The sequence below is a fragment of the Psittacula echo genome, assembly GCF_963264785.1.
Source record: "Psittacula echo genome assembly, chromosome: 17".
Lineage (NCBI taxonomy): Eukaryota > Metazoa > Chordata > Aves > Psittaciformes > Psittacidae > Psittacula > Psittacula echo.
The window spans coordinates 4,152,647-4,173,969 of record NC_137753.1 but is presented as its reverse complement, the minus strand read 5'-3'; the positions used below and the strand labels follow the sequence as shown (position 1 = coordinate 4,173,969).

The 21,323-nt window shown below is 39.7% G+C and overlaps 1 protein-coding gene across 7 annotated transcripts in view; it reads left to right on the top strand.

Annotated features, from left to right (window-relative positions):
- UBE4B (ubiquitination factor E4B) overlaps positions 1–21,323 on the top strand; it is a 39,278-nt gene that overhangs the window by 3,659 nt on the left and 14,296 nt on the right. For 3 of the 7 annotated variants that reach the window (XM_080631064.1, XM_080631065.1, XM_080631063.1), the window contains exons 2-13: positions 2,347–2,533; positions 7,263–7,398; positions 7,937–8,024; positions 9,814–9,958; positions 10,652–10,880; positions 11,347–11,757; positions 15,600–15,741; positions 16,269–16,369; positions 17,536–17,650; positions 19,167–19,250; positions 20,728–20,784; positions 21,146–21,262. In XM_080631064.1, the coding sequence (XP_080487190.1) occupies positions 2,347–2,533; positions 7,263–7,398; positions 7,937–8,024; positions 9,814–9,958; positions 10,652–10,880; positions 11,347–11,757; positions 15,600–15,741; positions 16,269–16,369; positions 17,536–17,650; positions 19,167–19,250; positions 20,728–20,784; positions 21,146–21,262 (1,812 nt within the window). Of the gene's footprint in view, positions 1–2,346; positions 2,534–3,938; positions 4,038–7,262; positions 7,399–7,936; positions 8,025–9,813; positions 9,959–10,651; positions 10,881–11,346; positions 11,758–12,625; positions 12,740–15,599; positions 15,742–16,268; positions 16,370–17,535; positions 17,651–19,166; positions 19,251–20,727; positions 20,785–21,145; positions 21,263–21,323 lie in introns of those variants that run through there. The other 4 variants (XM_080631066.1, XM_080631069.1, XM_080631068.1 and 1 more) reach the window with 4 other exon arrangements.

The following is a 21,323-nucleotide window of genomic DNA, read 5'->3' as shown; positions in this document are numbered from 1 at the left end:
TCTTAGAAGAACCAAGTCTGGTCTTTTACCAATTGCTAAGTGTACCCTCTGTTGTGAAAACTGTCTCTTTCAGTGGAAAAAGTATTCAGTGTTTATTGATATGTTAAGGTTAATTTGTTCAGCAGTAAGGAAGATAAGTATAATTTGCCTATCATCCTTAAAGGGGCAGGGAAAACCCCTGTGTTAGTTTTAATTGTGATGTCTTACCTAAAGGCAGCTCTGTGCAGATTTCTTTGTTCCATGTCCTTTCCAGAATTTTCAGGGCAGGTTTCACTCTGGGGACTGGTCCCTAAGGAAGATGGGTGGCTGATGGATTAAGTGACAAATACAAGTCAGAAAGTTTATTTGGACAGTGATGGTTTTGTTGTAATTGGACATTGATCTTGCCTAGCACTGTAGGTGAAGAAATGCTGCGTGGCACAAGGAGCCTCCATTATCTGCTTGAAACTGGGAGATGATGAAGAGAGGTTTTGTGCAAGTCATACCTTGTGAGGGACATGACCTTGTTTGAATAATCAATGTTTGACTGTATTTGATAAATATATTGATTATCTATGCATTTTTCCTCTCACGTTTCCTTCCCGATATCAGATGTGGAGCTAGCTAGCAAGAGTGAATATGAACAGTTGTGGAAAAGTTTCCCATCACCTTTATTTTTCTTGCCTTTTACATAATCTACATCTTTGTCCCTCAGACACTGCTGCATATACGGGCTGTTTGTATGTGTATTTGTATTTTTTATCCTCTGTTCCTCCCTGCCTTCCTTTATCTGAAAAACATGGTCACAGAGCAGTTGAATGGTAAGGAAACGGCTTCTAAAACTTTAATTCCATCTCCCTAATTCAAATGTACAATTTAACCAGATGGTTTTGTTGATAATAGTTTTGGTACAGCTTGGTAAGCTAGGAACACTTCATTTGGGTTCACCAGTAGGGAAAGTGGATATGGGGACATGTAGCTGCCAAACATTCTCAGGTATGCCTCTGAGGGGTGAGGTAGTTCTGTAATGTTTTCAGATAAGCAGCTGAAAACAGAAGATGTGAGATACAAGTGGAGAAAAATGAAGGTATTTAAAAAAGCATCTTAGAGCCTTTAATATGTAAATACAGCTTCTGCTTACAGTAAAGCTGAACTATTTATCTATGCAATAAGCTCCCGTATTTTGCTTGAAAAGGAGGAGGGATTAAGACATTCTATTCTTTTTATCTGAAGAACACACACACAAGAAGAATTTGTTTTCTTCCTGTGGTGACGCCTGTCATGGAGGGAGATGTGGTTCCAGACAGTGTTTTCCCACTATTCTTGAAGTCTGATTTCATTTGATCTGGTCTTCTTCCTGTTGGAGTAGGTTTCACCGGCCTTTAAATGACTGCAGTGCTGTAGCGCAGGCATTGACTTGACACAAATCTTTTGTTCGCTCTTTCCCTTGCTTGGCAGTTCTTTAGGGTTATGAGCAGCAATGAAAACTGATGCATTGCATACAATGCTTGAGTATTTTAATACAAAGAGTGAATTACATGGATTGCTTATTTTTGCTGGGAGTGGACACCCTCAAACATGCTACTTATATTTTGTGCTGGGCCTATTTTGAGCTGAAGATGTAAGCTTTAGGAACAGATCCTCTCAGGCAGCTTGATGATGAATGATTTATGTTTTTCATTTCTGCTTCAAGTTTCAATTGAAGAACTTAAAATTATGAGTTTATAAGTTTTATTTAGTCTATTTCTCATGTATAATATTAGTGTTATGCGGTCAAAGGCAGATGCTTCTCTGTCTTACCAGTAATATAAAAACCCTGTTGTTTTAAATTGTGTGCTGAAATGCGTCTAGGTGATGAGAGGATGTTGTTTACCGTCTGTCTTTACTTCTCAAGATGCCTCTGTCCAGCAGATGACTAGCACGGGTGACTAGTAGCACGTGGTGTGAAATTAAGGCAAAGGTCATGTTCAGATTGTCCCTTTTATCAGATTAATGCGATTTGTCAAATGCCAAAATAAATGGGGAGGAGTGTTACAGGGTTGGAAATTGCTGAGCAGTAAATATTACACTTGTCTTACACAACCTTTCGAGGGACAGACACAGCGTTCTCCAGTGCACGTGGTTTTCCAAGGCAGCAAACACATACTTAAAACCTAAACATGCAGGGTGTTGTAGTATTGTCACACAGAGAAACAGCAGTAAGAGTCAGCTGAGTTCAGCAGGTTATCAAGTAAAGCTTCTATATTTGCAGTTTCACAGGAGTAAATTCCCCACCGTGTAGGAGAGCCAAAGGGCAACCTTGGGGTGCATGTGCATATGTACAAACAAATTTACTTACTTACTTGTTATTTCATTTCCCCTGTGCAGATCCGTCGGCGGCGCCTGGCTCGGCTGGCCGGTGGACCATCTTCCCAGCCTACTACACCACTTACATCACCGCAGAGAGAGACCCCGCCTGGACCTCCTGTAGTAGCACCAGGCCCAGGACCATCCCATAGCCTAGGCCTAAATGTCCATAGCATGACCCCAGCTACCTCTCCGATTGGGGCATCAGGTAGGCTGGCACATTGGTGACAAATATTACTGTTGTATGTCTACTGAAAGCTGTTAGGCATCTCCTGATGTCTAGAACACAAGCACTACTGTTCATGTTGTTTCTGCTTTGCTAAAAGTAATGTTCAGAAAGAAACATTCCAAAATGGTGAATGAAGGTACTTTTTGTTTCATTTTCCAAATAATAAATGGTTAGATACAATTGTTTGCCAGGTATAAGTAAACTAATGGCATTTAATATATGGGTTATGAAAGCTTAAAGTAGATTGTAATACAGTTTAATAGTACAGATTATCACAGAAGAGAAAACCAATCAGTCAAGGAGACAGAGGAAAAACCCTTCTTAGTCTTGCAACACAGTTTTTATTGATTGGTTTCTATGTATGCTTTAGCAATCAGTCCCAAGTTCATTTTTGATCTTTAATTACTAATGTTTGACACAATTAAAAATAGTAGGCACTGACTGTGCATTGTCAATGTAAGAATAAAGTATTTGCTTTCTCTTTTGTATTGCTTTGCCAATTTCACTATTTACTGGATCGAATACCAGTAGGATATTTACAGAGGGTATTTATTTCAGGAGATAATACCTGATCAATTGAAATCAGACAGAGGCAGAAAGCAGAAGGTTACACTTTAGCGTGGTAAAGACGATATTCTTGCATATGATAATACTTTTGACCTAAAAACCACCAAAAAAACCTCCCTGAATTTTGATTTCGGAATTTGTCTTGGAAATCAAACCAAACTGACATTGTTTCCAGTATTGTGATCTTTATCTGGAAACTTAAACTGTTTTGGATGTTGTGTTACTACGTAAAGAGGTTCACAAAACCATCTCTAAACAAGTGTCATGATTGTTTTGAACAGGTTTTCAGTGTAATTTCCAGTAATTTGATAGAAATGGTGTTTTTCCTAATGGTCCTTGATAAACATGCAGAATTCTTCATCTATTTACCTATTTCCTGTCTGAAAATCTGAGGTTTTTTTCCTTTGACAAGTACAGTAATTTAGAAGCCTAAGTCTTGTAATTTAATTACAGTGCTGTTCTGAAATACCTAGAAATGACTCCTTCCTGCTTATTTGGTTGACTTGTATCCAAAGCAGGACAGAGAAAAGCTATCAAAAGCGTTTCCTGAGAGAAGCTCATTGCAGATGGAATTTAACACTGCGTATTGTTCTCATGATTATAGATAGCAACCCAGAAGAAAAGGTGACTTTTTAAGAGCAGTGCAGAGTTCACTTACTGCGTTCACTCAGGCTCATGACTATTTTAATCCACTTTAGGTCTGACTGTTGCCAAAAGGAGTATTTCTCACTCTCTCCCTCTGCTGTCCATAGCAGCTCTGTGGTGAGGTGGATCATGGGCTTAATCCAGGCGAAAACTAACCCAAGAAAAATAAATAGTTAGTTTTCAACTACATGAGGTCCTGATCCATCTTCTCGCACAACTGTCTGACTGCTAATGCCAACAGAGCAGGAAGTGTGGAAACATCTACCTGAAGGTACAAATGTGTGTGTATTTGCAGGCAGGTTTATCATGGTTTGGAGTGGTCAAATAGCCAAGACCTCAAAGACTTCTGGTTTAAGAATTCATGTATCTGCACTGTACTACACAGGCCAGATTGTTTGACCAGAAACAGAATTTACCTAGTCAGGATAGTGTTTGCTTCCTACAGTGCCATTCATTGCAGCGACTGAATAATGCATGTCTCTGACACCAGGGTAAGAGATACGGTTAAATTGGGGAATAGACCAGGAAAAGAAGGTTCACAACTCCTCATCTGCTGTACTTATTTAGCATAAATGAAGACTCAGCCAATGCTGTGTGGTTCGCAAGAGTTCTTTTGAGCAGTACACTGAAGTGATTGCAGAGGGTTTTAATTCATTTGGGCATACAGAGAGCAGCCACAGCGATAGTGTCCTTGTAAGCATCCATTTTTGTAAGAAGCTGCATGTCATGGTGAGATCACGCTTACACATTGATTTCACGGAAAATATGATCATTATTTTGTATGTATCTTGAAAATATTTTGGGGAGCCTAAAACCAGTGTAGCAGGGACAGGCACACATACAGGGTCTGTGGTCTTCATAAGTTTTGCACGTCTCTGGTGTTGTCTTTATTTAAGGTAAATGAAACTTTATTGTATATCTGATGCAGTGAAGTAAATGTGGTGGAAAGGTGGTAGGTAGAACAGTTTGTTTCAAAAAGCCTGTTGGTGAGTGCTGCAATATGACTGTTGAAGTACATTTTCCTGGCAGGGGGAGTAGAATGTAGAGCAGTGCGTTTCTTCACCTTTGTAAGCCCTATTTGCTCTGGTCTCTTTATCCACTGACTTAGGTAGCTTTTCCTTTGGGAAGATTGCTAAGGAGAGAGGGAGGACTCAAGGCAGACCATCCCTTTATAACTGATGATGTACTGAAGGAAAACAAGGCTGTAACTGGCATACCTTAAATCAGCAGCATGCTGGAATACCCTTCTGAAATCAGCCTTCCCCTGCCATGGACAGCATATTTCTGCTGGTTGTTATCTTTATCTGTATCATTGAAGTTCTGCTTTGGAAAGGTTCTTCTGTTCAACCTGACTGACTGAGCAGCTTTGCTCAGTTCGATCACTATACTTGATATTTATATATCCTTGGTTTTGTGGGGAAACTCTCCTAGGCTTTGGGCTTGTGTCTCTTGCATGCACTGTCAGTGTCAAAGCTGTAATAGGCATCACAAAAATTCCAGGACTGGAGGAAATAGCTATTTAGAGCTGAAATAAGAGATTTTCTTGATATTTTCCTCGTTCATGAGTGAAATCTTATGCAGACATTTAATATCGGCAAATAGGTGTTGAAGTGAAATCTAACTTCTTGGAGGATCTTGGTTCCCATCTCTATTCTTATACTGAAAACCGAATGGGCTCAGGAATGTTGTCTGAATGTTGTTAATGAATAATACCCAGCTACAGCCCTGAAGGTACTGACCGAAGCACAGAAGCTATGAACAAAACTGAGTGAACCTTAGGTTTAGCAAGTATTTTGTGATACGTGCAACTTACATATGCATTCTGTGTTGTCTTGCTATAGAGTGCTTTTATATGTTTTTAGTTATAAATATAACTATATATTTCTATATATATAAGTTGGACAGTCTGCTTGGTAAATTACTTTCTGGATACCAATGCAAATTAATTTTACTTCACACATCTTTTCCACTTCTGATTTGAAGATCTGAGTATTTTCTGAATACTGGCTGATTTCCAACCTAATTTAAGGAGTTAAACTGAAACTGTTTTATACCCAGGGAAGTAAAGCAGGAGTTGGAAAGCAGTCGAATGAAGCAACTTTTCCTGCCTCCCATGCTGAACATCTAGCTGTTCTTCCACAAGGTGTCTTCTAAATGGGATCTTTCTGCTTTCTGCAGTTTTGTTCCTGTAAAATGAATTGTTTTGAAACCATGAGAAGCTTTGGGAAGGGTATTTGAAAACAAGCAGCTTGTGTCAAAGAGCATAGTCGTGATTTGCTCTGGTTTGCTGCCCCCACTGTAACTTCAGAATGTGTTGCTGCTGTAAATGTGAGACAAGCTTGCATGTTTCAGTAGTAACACTACTGAGTTTAAAAATAGGTTGTCAAGCTGGTTTTACACTGCTCACCTGAAACCTCATACTGTTTGGGGAATGTCTTGTAAGCTGCAGGTGAAAGAACCCAAAGGAGTGCTGCTTTCTCTTTAAACAAACAGACAAATAGTACCTTTTCTTCTTCTCTTCAAGAAGTTTGCTTACTAACATGCAAATAGCTGCTATTGATAATCTGCAATTGCAGCTTGCAGTTAACGCTACTTTACTATGAATTGTGACTTCCAACAGTGTCACTAGGCACAATTTTTAGGAATGGACTACACTTAAAAGCCCTGTCATTTAGATGTTTGTAGAAGGCATTTAGCTTGTGTTCTTATTGAAGGAAAGGCTTTTTCTGCCTTATTTGAAATGATGGATATAACTTTCCTCCTACCATGCTAGTATCTAACACTGCTCTGAAGAAGTCTTAATTGCAAAGTGAATCCATCTGTTCATACTCTGATGTTCATCAGCCCTGCACCAAAGCCATCATATTGCTCCCAATTTGCTGGTGTTCCACCATTGGAAGGTGGAACGCCACTGGTATGTTGTTAGGACCTCTTGGATGCCTATTAGGATGTTGTTAGGACCTCTTGGATGCCAATTTCCTTCTAGTGGAGAAGGAAAGGTACCAATAATTTCCCAGCAAATTGAGTGAGGTTTTGTGGGAAGGCTGTCAGAACTCAGATTAGTTATGTCCTGTCTCCTCACCCAAGTTAAGTCCATTGTAATGACCCAGAGTGAAGTCCTATTCTGATAGGATAGACTTTAGATGGGCTTTCACAAGGTTTTAAGGTAGTATACAGAGCAATCTGGTAAGCAGTCAGATTGCTAGTGCTTGTATTTTGTATGGGAATGAATCTCAGCACTTCATAGATGCAAATTTAGTTTTGTTCTCTGTGTTGTAATGCAGGTAAGCATACTTACATTGCTGCTGCAAGGGGAGGTAGAAAATGTGGTTATCTGTAGTCAAATGTGAATATTATTAACATTTAATTCCTAATGCATTACTAAATGCTTAAGAGCTCGATGGAGAAACAGTGTTTCCTCTCCTTTTCCATCCAGATAATTGTGTAGTACCTTCTCTTCTCCGTAATAGTAATCTTGGTGGTGCCTTTTCTCTAGGAGTAGCCCACCGAAGCCAGAGCAGCGAAGGAGTGAGTTCACTCAGCAGTTCTCCATCTAACAGCCTTGAAACACAATCTCAGTCTCTCTCTCGGTCTCAGAGCATGGATATTGATAGTGTCTCCTGTGAGAAAAGGTAAAAAATGCAGCTTGTCTAAGCCAGAAAATACTGTGCAATGCTCATCATCAAAACCACTTACACAGGAAAATGGTCTGCCATTTCTCACTTCCAGCTGTGTTAATGCTATAGAGTTTAATGCTTAAAAATGACACGCTGTTTAGACCACTGTAATGCTTTTTCTAGTCTGATTTTAATGGGAATTCCTGACCTAAAGTGGTGAAAGTCAAAGCATTATCTTAAACAGTAAGTGATGAGCATGTCTGGTGGGGATAATTCGGCTACTCTATGTAAAAAGGAAAAGGTTATGGGATTTCATAGCTGTGTAGTTTGTATTGCCAGCTTTAGAAATGTGCTTCTTGAGCTCAAAAGAAATGTAATATGAGAAGCATTTATCAACTGGTGATTTTAATTGCTGCTTGTGCATATGGATGTTCCTGTTGCATGGGTTTTTCTTTGCTACTTCTACTTAAGGTGACACTGCTTCAGTCAGCATCTTGCAGAGGACTGTGTGGCTTTCTGTGAGTTAATGGGCTTCTCTTATTTCCACTTACAGTATGTCCCAGGTAGATGTGGATTCAGGAATTGAGAACATGGAGGTGGATGAGAATGATCGCAGAGAGAAAAGGAGCCTGACGGATAAGGTTAGTCTGGTTTATGTTGGTTGGATGGAGGTATGATGCAGAGTTTCAGGTGGCAGCGAGTTCACTTACCTCCATATATTGAATATGTGCTTTCGAGAGGATGGAGCTAGCCCTCGGATGTCATCTGTGAACAATTTCTTCACTAAAATTTGTGGAAAGGAAGAAAAAGTCAAAACTTTCTATATCAAAGCTGCATTTTTGTCTCAAACTGGTGTATGAATGATAGTTGAAAACTCTGAGGAAAATGTGTTTGTTACATATCCTGCAACAAAGTGACCTATTAAGGTTTAGACAAGTGGTAGGCCCCTTCAAAGTAGAAAAAGAAAGGAAGTACAAGAAAACCCAAGTTCACTCCTAAAATTGTCCTCCCTGTCATTTGATTTTAAGGCCCTTATGAAATGAAGCCATAAATAAATGGGGACATCATTGTAGTGGAGCGAAGTTTCTACAACAGTTCTTGCAGTGCTCATTAGATGTCTGCCTTTATTCCTGCACTGTCAGTAATAAGGTCAGTTGGTAAAAGCCTGGCTTAAAGCCATGTAGCAATAACGCTGCCACAGAATCCTTTCCAGTCAATTCCTAGCTGCAAATTGGGCAGTTGGACAGCTTGCCTTGTGCTACTGTGAAATAAATAGCTTGGAATCAAGGGCAGTCTTGAAGCAGGGGGAGCAGTGGAAAATAAAATAGAGCTTTACAAACTTAATTCTATTCCTCTTACTCATTTGGAGATACCAGAAAGTTAAGTGGATAGGAGATGGCGTAGTCCTTATTTATGAGCAAAAAACCTTCTTGTCTGGTTATCAGCATTGGAAATGATGTCAATAATCAAGTCTTCTTTGCGGAAATAGGCAAGAGAAGAACTTGAAATCAGTAGAGTACCAGTGGAACGATTAAGCCAATAAAAATGAATTAGTGTGCCACAATTTATGTTGTATTAAGTAGTTTGAGGGAAAGCTTTTGAAAAGGGTCCGGTGCTGGTAGTTGCTGGAAATCTTGGATAAATCAAGGCTTACCTGGTCACCATTACGAGGTCTCAAATTTAAAGGGAAAAGGGAGTTTTTTAGTGGCAACCTTGTTTTTTTTCAGTCTGTGTTTTGTTCTTCCTCATGGACTTGTTCGTGTCTAGGAGAAAAGAATACTGCAATCTCCAGTATGATACACAACAGTACAACCTGTGCTTCTATTACTCAAAGATCATCAGTTTTGTGTTGGGCTAGTAAATATCTACAACTCCTGCAGAAAAATAGCCTCCAAACTAAAACTTTTCGGTCTTTAAATCCTATGTAGCTGAATTGCTTTGTGTATTATGTTGCTTTTACAGCGTTGGTAGATGAGTGGGGGGAGGACACATGTTGCTGGTTTGTCATGTATGTTTTGGACATGTTTTAAGTGCTACCTTTCATGGCATTGCAGGGGTAATGCCTTGAGGTTTATTTCTTTGTATTCCACCGTTTTTTCAGGTGCACACTCAAAGCTGCCTTAGGATTGCCATAGCCCTCCAATTTAACCTCTGCTGGCCACTAGATAGTACCATTCTCTTTAGAGAAACTAGTTTTTTCATTCTGAGCACGCTTTACATGACCTCCCTTTTCTTCGAAGAAAGGGAAAGGAGGCAAACTCTTGAATCTCTTGTGCTGTCCTGACTTCATTCAAGTGTAAGATGTCTTTATCTGGGCAAAGATTTGAAAGCAGGAAAGACCTGGAGAAGCTTATTCCTTCCTGTGCTGACTGTGACTTGACAAATGCAATTGCAAATAAATTGATGGCTTTTTTTACTCCCCTAACCAAGGAACCTCTGTCTGGGTCTGAAGTGTCTGAGGAACAAGCTTTACAGCTGGTCTGTAAGATCTTCAGAGTCTCTTGGAAGGACCGAGACAGAGATGTCATCTTCCTGAATTCCCTCTCTGCCCAGTTTAAGCAGAACCCAAAGGAAGGTGGGTGCCTGAACTGCTCTCATTGTTAGGATTGTTTCAGTTGAGTGCCATGTTCTCCGTTCTTTATTTTGAGCTTTTTCTCCCTTGGCTCCAATGCCAAAGCCACCTCCTTGTGGTCTTTGCTTGATTTAAACGTGTGCCAGCAGCAGATGTAGCAGGAAATGGAATCCCCATAAAAGGAACATGGGACCAATTGGATGTAACTGTTTTAGTCAGTTGCTATGCTCTTGTTGGTTAGGTTTTCTCTTGTTAAACTGGTGTGCTGATGTTGCAGTGTTGCTGGATTCATTTTTTTCCCCCAGAAACCTTTTAGTGAATGAATGGGTTGTGCTGCATTGTAATTAGCTTTTAGCAGTTAATTTGCTAAGCTAAGAATTCCTGACTATTTTCTATATCAAATTACATTGTTTCTGGCAGCTCTAAGATGACCAAATTCCAAATTGTTATTTTATGTGTGGGCATATGGGGGGGTGTGTGTGTTTTTCTTTATGACATAACTTTCCCAACTCAACAGCAGGGTGGGGAAATCTGAGAGGGACAGAGAAGCCAACTTTAATAATCAACAGTAACAGCATCAGGTCATCTGTGACCTTTTGTGCTTTCCGTAAGAGTTATGTTTTTGTGGAGCTGTAATTCCAGAACCTAGTTAATACAAAGTGGTAGTTGATGCTATAACTCTCTTATTCTCAACAGTGTTTTCAGACTTTAAGGACTTGATTGGGCAGATTCTGATGGAAGTGCTGATGATGTCCACACAGTCAAGGGATGAAAACCCATTTGCCAGCCTGACAGCTACATCCCAACCCATCGCTGCAGCTGCCCGTTCTCCTGACAGAAGTCTGATTCTGAACATGGGCTCTAACCCAGGAAGCAGCCCCATGTTCTGTAATGTGGGCTCCTTTGGTTCCAGTTCATTGTCCAGGTGACTTCTGATTATAACTGAATACCGATTTCACTTGAATATTGGTTGTTAGACTGGAAGAAAGAGAGGGGCATAGAAATGTCCTGTGAACAATAAATAGAACAGATTTGTAAAGTTCATCACACTTTTCGTGTCCATGTCCCACCATTTCACTGTTTTTGATTATGTTGCCATGGCTAGAAGCGTATTTGATAGGTTAGAGCCATGTAGCTGGTTCCTTCTGAGAAGCATCCCTGACTTGCATCAGTGGAGGCTATGACTCTTAACTTAAAAATGTGTAGATTGTCGCATAGTTTTATTCCCCAATAACAAAAAGGAATAATGTGTGTGAGCTGCAGAATTACTGCTTGAAGAGTCATCACAAGGGCAAGGGTTTCTCTTGCTCATTTTATCTTTTTCACCCTTTTCCTGCATATCCTAAATCATTGCTTTTTGTTTTTTTCTTCTTCCCTTGTAACTGGTTTAGTCTCTATGGGACTAGTCCAGCTCCTACTACCAATTTCACAAGCTATGTACCAATGACTGGTTCATCTCTTACCCCACCAGCCAGTTCAGTTGCCACTACATCTGTGCCTTCCATTACTGTCAGCTCTCACCTCACAGCAGCAAGCCCTTCTTGGATGCAGCCTTCTTCTCCGAGGTACCGGCCGTACACTGTTACCCATTCTGGTGGCTTTTCAGCTTCTTCCATCCCACGTTCCTCGAGTATTTCCATCCCATCTAGTTCACCAGGTCCTCCAGCTGTGGCTGCTAGCCCTCCAGCCATGCCAGTCACCCCATCCAGACAGAGACCCACAACAATGGGTCCTCCTTTGTTTACTGCTTCACCCAGTACCTTGCGCAGGCGTTCTTCTTTACTGAACAGGATTCCTTCTAGGTATTTCACAAGCACAAAAGAGTGTGTTTAATGTGTGCTGTGCAGGGTGTGGCATAATCATGCAGTTTGGAAGAACTTAATGTTTGTGCTGAGCTCACCCTACTTACCCCGAGTTGATTTCGGTGTTTTGGTTTGTGCTAATACATTGACTTGCTAACAAGCCATCTTTGCCAATGTGTTAAACCTGCTTCTGCGAGTGTTTGAGGTGTAATGTAATGGGTGTAAAGGTAGCAATATTGTTTTAGTTTCCTACTCTTCTTACATCCATTCCAGTTAAACTCCTAGCTATTCTGTTCAGTTGCTCCTGCTGGATAGCAAACCAAAGAGACCCGATTTGAAATCAGTTTTCTCAGTAGGGCTTTAGTTCATTTGTTGAAAGCTGTTACTTGCTGGAATGTGTTGGATTTGATTCCCTGGTGCATAGATTTAAATTACAGATTAGCCTATTTCAGTATGTCAGGCCAAGTACTACTGCATTTTCTCTGTTGGCTGCTCCTGGAATCCCCAGTCCCTGCAGGAGGGAGAGATGAGCACGCAAGGATTTGAGACCACTGCTGTAAAGATCAGTAGCTTAGAACTGTAATACTGTGTGTTTGGTTGTGTCTAAGCATCCCACTTAAGATCTAATTTTTATCAGGTCCCAAAAGTTCTGCTTAAGGTTTTGGTTGTGATCGTGTGATGGTTTGATATGTGGATAACTTGTAGTAGTGCAACAGAGCGTGTTAGTATAGTCTTGGTTTTACTAACAGGAAGTTATCCATTGTTTGCATGTTTAGAGAAGATTATTCTTGGCAGACTTGAGAAGAAAAGCTGCCATTTACTTCTGGCTTAAAAAATCTGATGGCCTTTTCCATTTTTGTTATGGTAGTATATACGACAACCCTTTCTCCCTCCTCCTTCTTGCCGTTTCTGACGTGTCTGAGGACAGTAGTGATGAAGAAAATGAAGATGATGATTTTTCTTGTATCCAGTTTGGGTCCAGGTATTGGAGAAAGAGAATGTAACCTGCATGTTTGGTTGATTAGGAACTAACAGTCTGAGTAGGGTCAAGTGGTCTGTTGAAAGCTGTTACTTGCTTGTTACTAGGGTCAAGTAACCTGGGAAATGAACTAAAGCCAAGGATGGGACTTGGATGGGTTTTTAGGATGGTGTATAAACATGGATAATGAGTGCTAGTGAGTCAGCTCTTTTTTGAAGAGATGACTAAGATGACGGCAATGTTACTCATACTGCCTTTTAGGTTTAATGAGCATAGTTTCTGAAATGATGCTTGAGTGGAACTCCTCATTGACTATATGAGTAGAAGGAATATTATTCACCCATGGTTGTAATTTTAAAACCAGTGGTACATCATACATATGTTTTCCTATGAAAAACTGGAAAATGAGGACAGAGGTACACATGTAGGAAAAAAGACAATGGCAAATAGCCAGCTGATGCAAACGGTGTGATTTCATTGAGGCTTCATTGCTGCTTGACAGCTGAGGATCACTCCTCTGGCCTGTAAAGAAAATAGACCTGAAGGTTTAAATTGGTGCTTTGACATAGGAGTAGAAGCTGATACAGTTGGAACCACCAAGAATGGAGGGGGAAGAGTGGTACATGTCACTGTTGAACAGAGACTTAGTAATCAGATAGCAAAGCCCTTTAATTTGTGTGACATGGCAACGTACACAACCAAAATGAGAAATGATATTAGTGAGTTCTGTTTTGAATAGCCAGATAGCTGCACAAAAACCTGCAGAACGCTGGATATGCCAAGAAAAAACCCAGCTTTTGGAAACGCAAATGCAGAGTAGGATCTTCTCATCTTACATTCCATTGCAGAGTAATGCTGCAGTGTCTTGGCTGATACAGAAGTAAAATGCCCCATTCTTTTGTATCAGTGCAAGTTGGAGAAAGGAATAAAGCTCGCTACTGCTCAGGTCAGACTGCTAACTAGAAGACTTTCCAACAGCATCTCCTCTTTTCCAGTCTAATTTCAAGACAGTAAACTTGGTAACACAGGTTCAAGTTACCACGTTAGGGGTTTTGCATTCGTGGGATTTAGGATAATTTTTCCCCACTCTTTTATCCGGTTGGCAATTTAATCCAAATGTTGGATTGAGTTGCAAAGCCTTTGGGAAGGATTTCTGATGCTTCTGGAGTCTTAGTTTGCATATTATGTCCTGGCATTCTGCAGACAGCAGTAAAATGTTAGTTAAATTACAAACATAGTGACTGTACAATTATGCAACAACTTGTATTCTGGAAATACCAAGGCATTCAATATGTGTACAAAGGATGTATGAGCTTGCATTAGAATAATTTCAGTTACTGCTGCAGTGAAATCATTAACAGAATGAATAACTATTGAAGTAGTAGGGTTTTTAAATAGAAATCTATGTTCTTAAAAGGGTCATTTTTAACCTGAATGTAAGAAGCGAAGAGGTTTAAAAGGGAAGCTATAGCAAAGAAATGACTTTGTGGTTACTGAGTACTATTTTAATAGAGCTTGGTTTACATGGATTAGGTTTAATTGAATAACTGAAAACAAATTCTCTCTGCAAAAAGGGATGGCTGCTATTAGAAGATCTGTTCCTTAACATGCTGAGCTACCAGATGCCTAGCAGCAATAACCTTTCCCTGATTCATTGGTTGGACTCTAAAGCTTGCACAATAGCTTTGTACAGCTTGATTATTAGAATGCAAATTATTTTACAGTTTAAAGGAAATTCCAGTTCCAACAGTTTGTAGCTTTAAACGTGCTTTTAAAAAGCTGCATTAAAGGAAACAAATACTCTAATTTTCCAGTTTGAGATCTGGGGCTTATAAATTAGTTCTTAGTTTCCATCCACCCTGCCTGCATACAGCCTGTGCTTTGAGGAATAGCCATAGACCATCCACATAATTGCCTTTTTTTTTAATTCCATTTACATAAGTGGATATATCTTGTCTTAATTCCCTTCTGTAAGATGAGGCTTTTGCTTTTAATTAGCTTTGCCAAGCTGTTCTGTAGAGCAGAATTCTGTTGAGATAACAAGTCTGAGATGGAGAGTCACAGGGTGTGTTCTCACTCTTGTATTTGATTTCTCTCCGGGCTCAAGCATGGTTTTGGGATATAGTTTTTGTGTTTACAGTATCAATGTTTTCTTTCCCCTATACCTAAGGCCGTGCTATTTAAAGAAATGGCATCTTTTACTGTGAGGGAATTGAACTGAGTTGAAATCAAATGATCTTTAACGTAGGAGTTCTAAAAGGAGCAGTTGCTTTGATGTATCGCCTCCTGCTTTGTTTGTTCTCCTTCCTTAGAATATAAAAAGTGATTGTAGCCCTATCTGTTGTCTAAGGTCTCCTCTCTGCAGTGGGAGGATCTTGCCTTCCATGAGTTGCTAGTGTTGACAGAGCTTGTGAGGTCTCTCTCTCCCATTTTGCATGCTATACACAGACATGATGCAAAGGTTGCATCATGGCATGGAAGCGTTGTGATGCCCTGAGCCTCCCAACAGTTTTAATGTTGGGTACAAATTAAAGGCTGTTCATTTTCGGTGTTGCCACGTGAGAATAAGATTTATGGATTCCCATCATGCACCTTATTGCTGTCTTTCAGATACGTAATTCATTTAATAGATAATTGATTCTTCAGTCACGTTGCAGTAGAGCTGAACCTCCAGAGTTGGACAAGCTGTTCAATGGAGAGCTCCTTATAGATCACAGATATTATCTTAATTATTGAGCTGTGTGTGATAGGATGAAGTCCTCAGAAACTTGACAGAGCAAGTCAAGAGCTTATGATTACCTGATTGTGCACAAGTTAAGAACGGTACCTAACACTTTATTTCTTCTTTTCGTGTGTTTTCAAGTATTGGAGGCTCTGGCAGCTCAAGTGTTTCCGATTCCTGCAGTGACCACTTCACCATTGAAAACTGTAAGGAGACAGAGATGCTGAACTACCTCATTGAGTGTTTTGACAGAGTTGGAATAGAGGAGAGAAAAGCACCAAAGGTATATTTCAGATGAGTGAGGTTGTATCAGTGCTGTCACAGACACTCCTCTTACTCCACTTACTTTACTGGGGAAATTGATAGTTCTTTTTTGATGGCTTTATTATAGAAATAGATTGACAGAATTTATAAGGTCCCTTTTGACTCTTATTAATTCATCATATTTGAATTATGAGTATGTTTCCCACCTCTAAAATAAGCACTGTGTTAGAAACTGTTCTTCCCCTTTTCATCTACTGCACTTTATCTGGGTTTATGCCATGTAAAACATACTTTTGCAAGGCCAGCTCCCTGTCAGTGTTCTGTATTCTATCAGTGTTCTATATTCCGCTTTAAGCTCTTGCTTCATGGGGAAAAAACAAACCACACTTTATATATAGACTCTTGAAAGGCTTTTAGCTGGAGTAGCGCTACTCTTAGTTTCCCTATTCTATTCATATTGCATGAATAAAGAAATTTATCATATTTCCTGTCTGCTGTGTCTCTGAATACGTCTAGTTTGCATTAAAATAACTTTATTTTTATCAGATGTGTAGCCAGCCAACAGTTAGCCAGTTACTGAGCAACATCCGATCCCAGTGCATTTCACATGCTGCTTTGGTGCTACAGGGATCCTTGACACAACCAAGGTAAATAGAGCTGAGGTTAATCATGAAAATAGACTGTTCTGGGATGTTTTGTTTTCTTCTGAGGATTAGATAAGAAAACTGAGATCAGTTGTTGGAGCAGGATGCGTTTATGTGCCAGAGGAGTAGTTTATTGCTTTACCATGCTAGGCTATATTGTTCCCACTAATATGTTGGAGGAGAGCAGCTCAAGTGTTTTCTGACTGTGTTTGGGTAAAATCACTTTTGATTTGAACAGTTTAAATGGGGGATCTGATTTAACCAAGATGTTCACCTCATGCATAAACTATTTTACTTGCAGATTATTAGGGCACTACTCGTGTGAAAGTCAGTAACCAGTCGAGCTACACCTGAGCAACAGTCTTATCAAAATGTATAGCAAAAACCATGTGCCATAGCACTTGTTCACTTCAGAGAGCTTCCCACAACAGATTTGGTAGCATAAACCTGTGTATAGGCATTCTGCACTAGATTCCAACTCTGAGGTTTCAAGGGCAGTTGTTTCATGTGCAGTCTCTTTAGCTGAAACAGTGAAAAGGGCTTTACAATAGGATATGTGATTTTGACTGAAACCTGTGTAATTCTGTGTTTGTATTTCCAGACAATACTGATATAATCTTTAAAGGTGCACCAATTATCCACTGTGCTTTGAGGTTAGTTTTTGTCTCTATGGGCACCAGTGTTGACATTAGAATGAGTTTTATATATGTAGTGAGGAAAAAAAACCTCACTTTGTTAATAAATCCTAGGGAGCAGTTTAATGACTGTATTAATACAGAACAGACTAATGTTACACTCATTTCTCAGTCTGGAAAAGCAAACATCAACAACTGTTGTTGCTTCACTGGTTTAGCTTAACAAAGGGGGTTTTTCGTTATAAAAAAGGTGTTTTTTCATTAAAGAGGAGTAGAAGGGAGACCCAGTTACTACACAGGAGCTGTTGTTTGCCTCCAGCCTCCTTAAACTAAAGAGTAATGTTGGCAGCAGCATCTGGTTCAGAATAACCTTCCCACAAGTAACTTGGAAAGAAAGGTTAGTTTTGAAAGGAATAGCTGTGTCTCCATGTTGATAATCTGCTCTCTGGCACATCCTTAGAGGTGATTACTCTGACAGTGCTTCAAATAATCAGTAGTTCTGGCTTCATTTCTTTTTCTTTTATTCAAATCAAGGTCTTTGCAGCAGCAGTCTTTGCTGGTCCCATATATGCTGTGTAGGAATCTCCCATTTGGCTTCATCCAAGAATTGGTGAGAACAACTTATCAGGATGAAGAGGTGTTCAAACAGGTAAGGCCGTAGGTAAAAACCAAATAATTATATGATTCTACTATTTGCAATATACAAGAGAGTGGATTTCCAAAGGTTTGTTCCACATCTCGCATTACTTCAGGGGCCATTGACCTGTTAAGCAATTGGAGTTTGGTTTTGTTCATTTTTAACTCATTTAGTATTTTGTGCATAAGACTGACTTTCATTATTTACTGGTTCTAATTGTATTTGTTAATAAGCACTGGAGAGCCTAGTAATTAAGACACAAAACTAACAAACTTCTTCTAGCCCATATAATTTTAAAGTAGATCAGTAGGGTTGTAGTTGTGTCTACTTAGTGCTCCTGTAGTATTGTGTGACTTAGCTGTAAAGGGGCCTTCAGAATGGCATTTGAGCCTTCCTATCTTGAAGAAAAGATTACAGTAGCTAATTTTTATGTGTTGTGCAAGTACCTTTTAATAACATCTCTCTCTGGACACCTTTAGTAGAGGTTTATGCAGTTGAGAAGTATATTTAAACATCACCTACCCTGGAGAAGAGAACCATTCCTCCAGCTGAAGCAGACAATAACCTCATTAAAGTAGTTTTCTGTAATATGATTGAATACTGATTTTTGTCTCTTCATAGAAACAGCACAATATACTTGGATTTAAAATTCAGTGGGACCTCTTGTAATTGTTGCAAAACAAGAGTGTATTTTATGAGGGTATAGATGTCAGAGCTGTGTGATTGGGACTTACTAATGGGGTATAATTAGTTTTGATTCATGAGTTTCTGTCAGGTCACTTCCTCTTTCATAACAATCCTTGTCTGCTGCTCATTATCTTTACTCTTACCACAGCTAAAAGTTACCAGCAACCCACTTGCAAAATTAAAAGCTATATTGACATGCAAAATTAAAGCTAAATTATTACCCCAAGTGTACAGGCAAATACATTATTACGCATTTGGGCAATCAAGTTGTTGGAGACCTCTAAAGACCTTGTGCTCTTGCTTGTGTATATAATGTACATGCTTGCACACATGCATATGGTATCTGCAGTGATCCTGTATGAAATGTGTGTAGGCTTCCCCATGCAGAGAACTTGATGGAACACCTGATTTTTGGCAGTGTGCTGATATGACTGTTTGTCAGCTTCAGCTCCTATCTGTTAGCTTTGGGTCCAAATCTAGATGTACATGATGCTGTTTGGTTTTGTTGTTTGCAAAGTAAATGTTTGGAAGCAAGTTAGAACATGATCAGGAAAAATACATACAAGTGCTGGGAAAGTAGTTCTTATGGATAAGCTGTTATGCCCAGGCATTAAGATGATACCTCATTTGCACTATATGAAGCAAATTGGTTTTTAGCTTTGAATCATCTCTTAAGTGTTCGGGCGTAACTGCTACACATTTAGAGAAGGGATCTTAGTTTTCCTTTTGTGTAATTTGGGAGTACTGGGTGAATGAGCAGGCATTTCATGCTGTGTACTGCAATAGTGTCATCTGATTGCTTCCTGTTCTTGCATAAAGTAATCTACTTCTGCTTTTACAGATCTTTATTCCCATCTTACAAGGCCTGGCTGTAGCTTCCAAAGAGTGCTCCCTTGATAGCGACAATTTCAAATACCCCCTTATGGTAAGGACTGTGCATTTCTAGAAGCACTTTCTTTATGGTTACTGATAACTTATGCAGATTCTATACAACATAATATACTTCAGTATTTTGGGCTAGTGGATTACTATTAAACTCTGTTGGAAACTGAATGTGGTAAGAGATGTGTTCAAGACCATTAAAATCTAGTAGAGTCTGAGGCCAATAATAAGCTTAATGTACAGCATTTGTATAGTGGGTTATTCAAATGCTTATATGTATTGCTTAATATAAGATTAATCACATGTATGGATTTCATCACAGATACTAGTTATAATACTGCAAGTCTGGGAAACAAGGCCCGATATCCATACCGGTGTGTGTTTGGACTCACTTTTGTATGTGGGAAACTCAAATCTATTGTATTAAACCCAAAGTCATTTGAATTGGTGACTGTTTAATGTCGGAAAATGTCATAATATTCCCTGGCTGAAAAGTTGGGGGGGTTATTTTTAGGTTTCTCTGAGTGCATACTTTAGTCCTAGGTCTGCCTCCCTCTTACTGCTTTATTGACAAAGCAGAAAGGTCTTTTGCAAAGCATGCTTGGCCACAAAAGAGCAAGAGGAATTCTTGGCTAAGCTGAGCTTCGTTTTTAGGATCTTCAATGTATGATACAAAAAAAGGCTGCTAGATCTCAGATTTCACTTGTGCTTCAGGGTATTAGCAGGTCTAGAGTGCTGCAGAACAGATCCGCTAAGCAGCTCTGGGACTTTTGCTGGTTCTCTGTTATTCCTCCCAATTTCAATTGCAAACTGTGGCAAATCTGGCTGTTGGCTACAAGAAAGGGCTGCTTGGAAGTGATACTCCATTCTGATCATACCTAGTTGGGACAGTGCAACAAAAGGATGTAGTAGTAGTTACTAGCTGTAGTACAACTGAAGAATGAGAACATGTAATAGGGGAGAAGTGGGATATGTGCAAGCCTTCAGTATGTTTGTGTTTTCAGAATCATCTGTTAGAACTGCTTTCTTTTTTCTGCGCTGCAGTTGAAAGTGAGTTAGAGATCTTGGTTAGGATTCTTTGTTTCTGGCTTCTGCGTTCATCTGACATTTTTCCACTCTGATTCAAAAGACAAAGCCCTTGGTGTATGTATAGAACAATTGCTCTGTTTATTATTGTTACCGACTCTTCCGTGGCAGTTCAGGAGTCCAGCAGAGGCATTGTTGTGTTCTGAGCAAACAAACAAGTTGCACAGCTAATTTTTGCAATAAGTGCAATCCTTTATTATCCTGTGAGACATGTTTAGCTTTTTTGGGACAACTTGGAACAGATGTAAAAGCTAAAATGGGAGCAGGGTGCGCTCTAGCTCTTTTTGGATGTCTTCAGCATCGTAGAAGGTGAAAGTTTTTCCACTGATTGAGGGGGAAAAGGTTTGGCTGTTTCCCATGTTAAGCTTGTTGCTTGCAGACAGGTTACTTGGGAATTACACATAAAAGGAATTTTTCTTGGCATTTCCTTATAGGCACTATGTGAACTTTGTGAAATCAAGTTTGGGAAAACACACCCTATGTGCAGTCTGGTAAGTGTATTAACTCTGGGTTTTTCAAGTTAAAAGAACCATATAAATTACGTTGGGTTTGGTGTTGTACAATCCACATTGGTAATGTTCTCCTGAACTCTAAACAGGGGCTACATGCTGGATAGTAGTTTAAACTAAACTGGTAAAGGGAATCCTTTTCCCTGAGGATTTACTAAAACTAGGACAAAAAGGCTTGCTTTGATTGCTGAAATCCTGAGGAGATGTTTCCCTTTAGCTATCAGCATGACTGAATGTTAAAGCGTTGAGAGCATGTGGCAAACACTGAAAGGTGACAGCACAGATAAAGCAGTGTGGCTGACGTGGTACCTTTGATTAATTTGCTGGTTCTCCTGTTTTCTAGGTTGTCTCTTTGCCCTTGTGGTTGCCTAAATCTTTAAGCACGGGTGCAGGAAGAGAGCTGCAAAGACTTTCCTATCTCGGAGCCTTCTTCAGTCTCTCTGTCTTTGCTGAAGATGATGTAAGTGTTAAAGAAGGATGTTGATAGTTGCATGGTGGGGCTGCTTTGTTTGTTTTCCCTT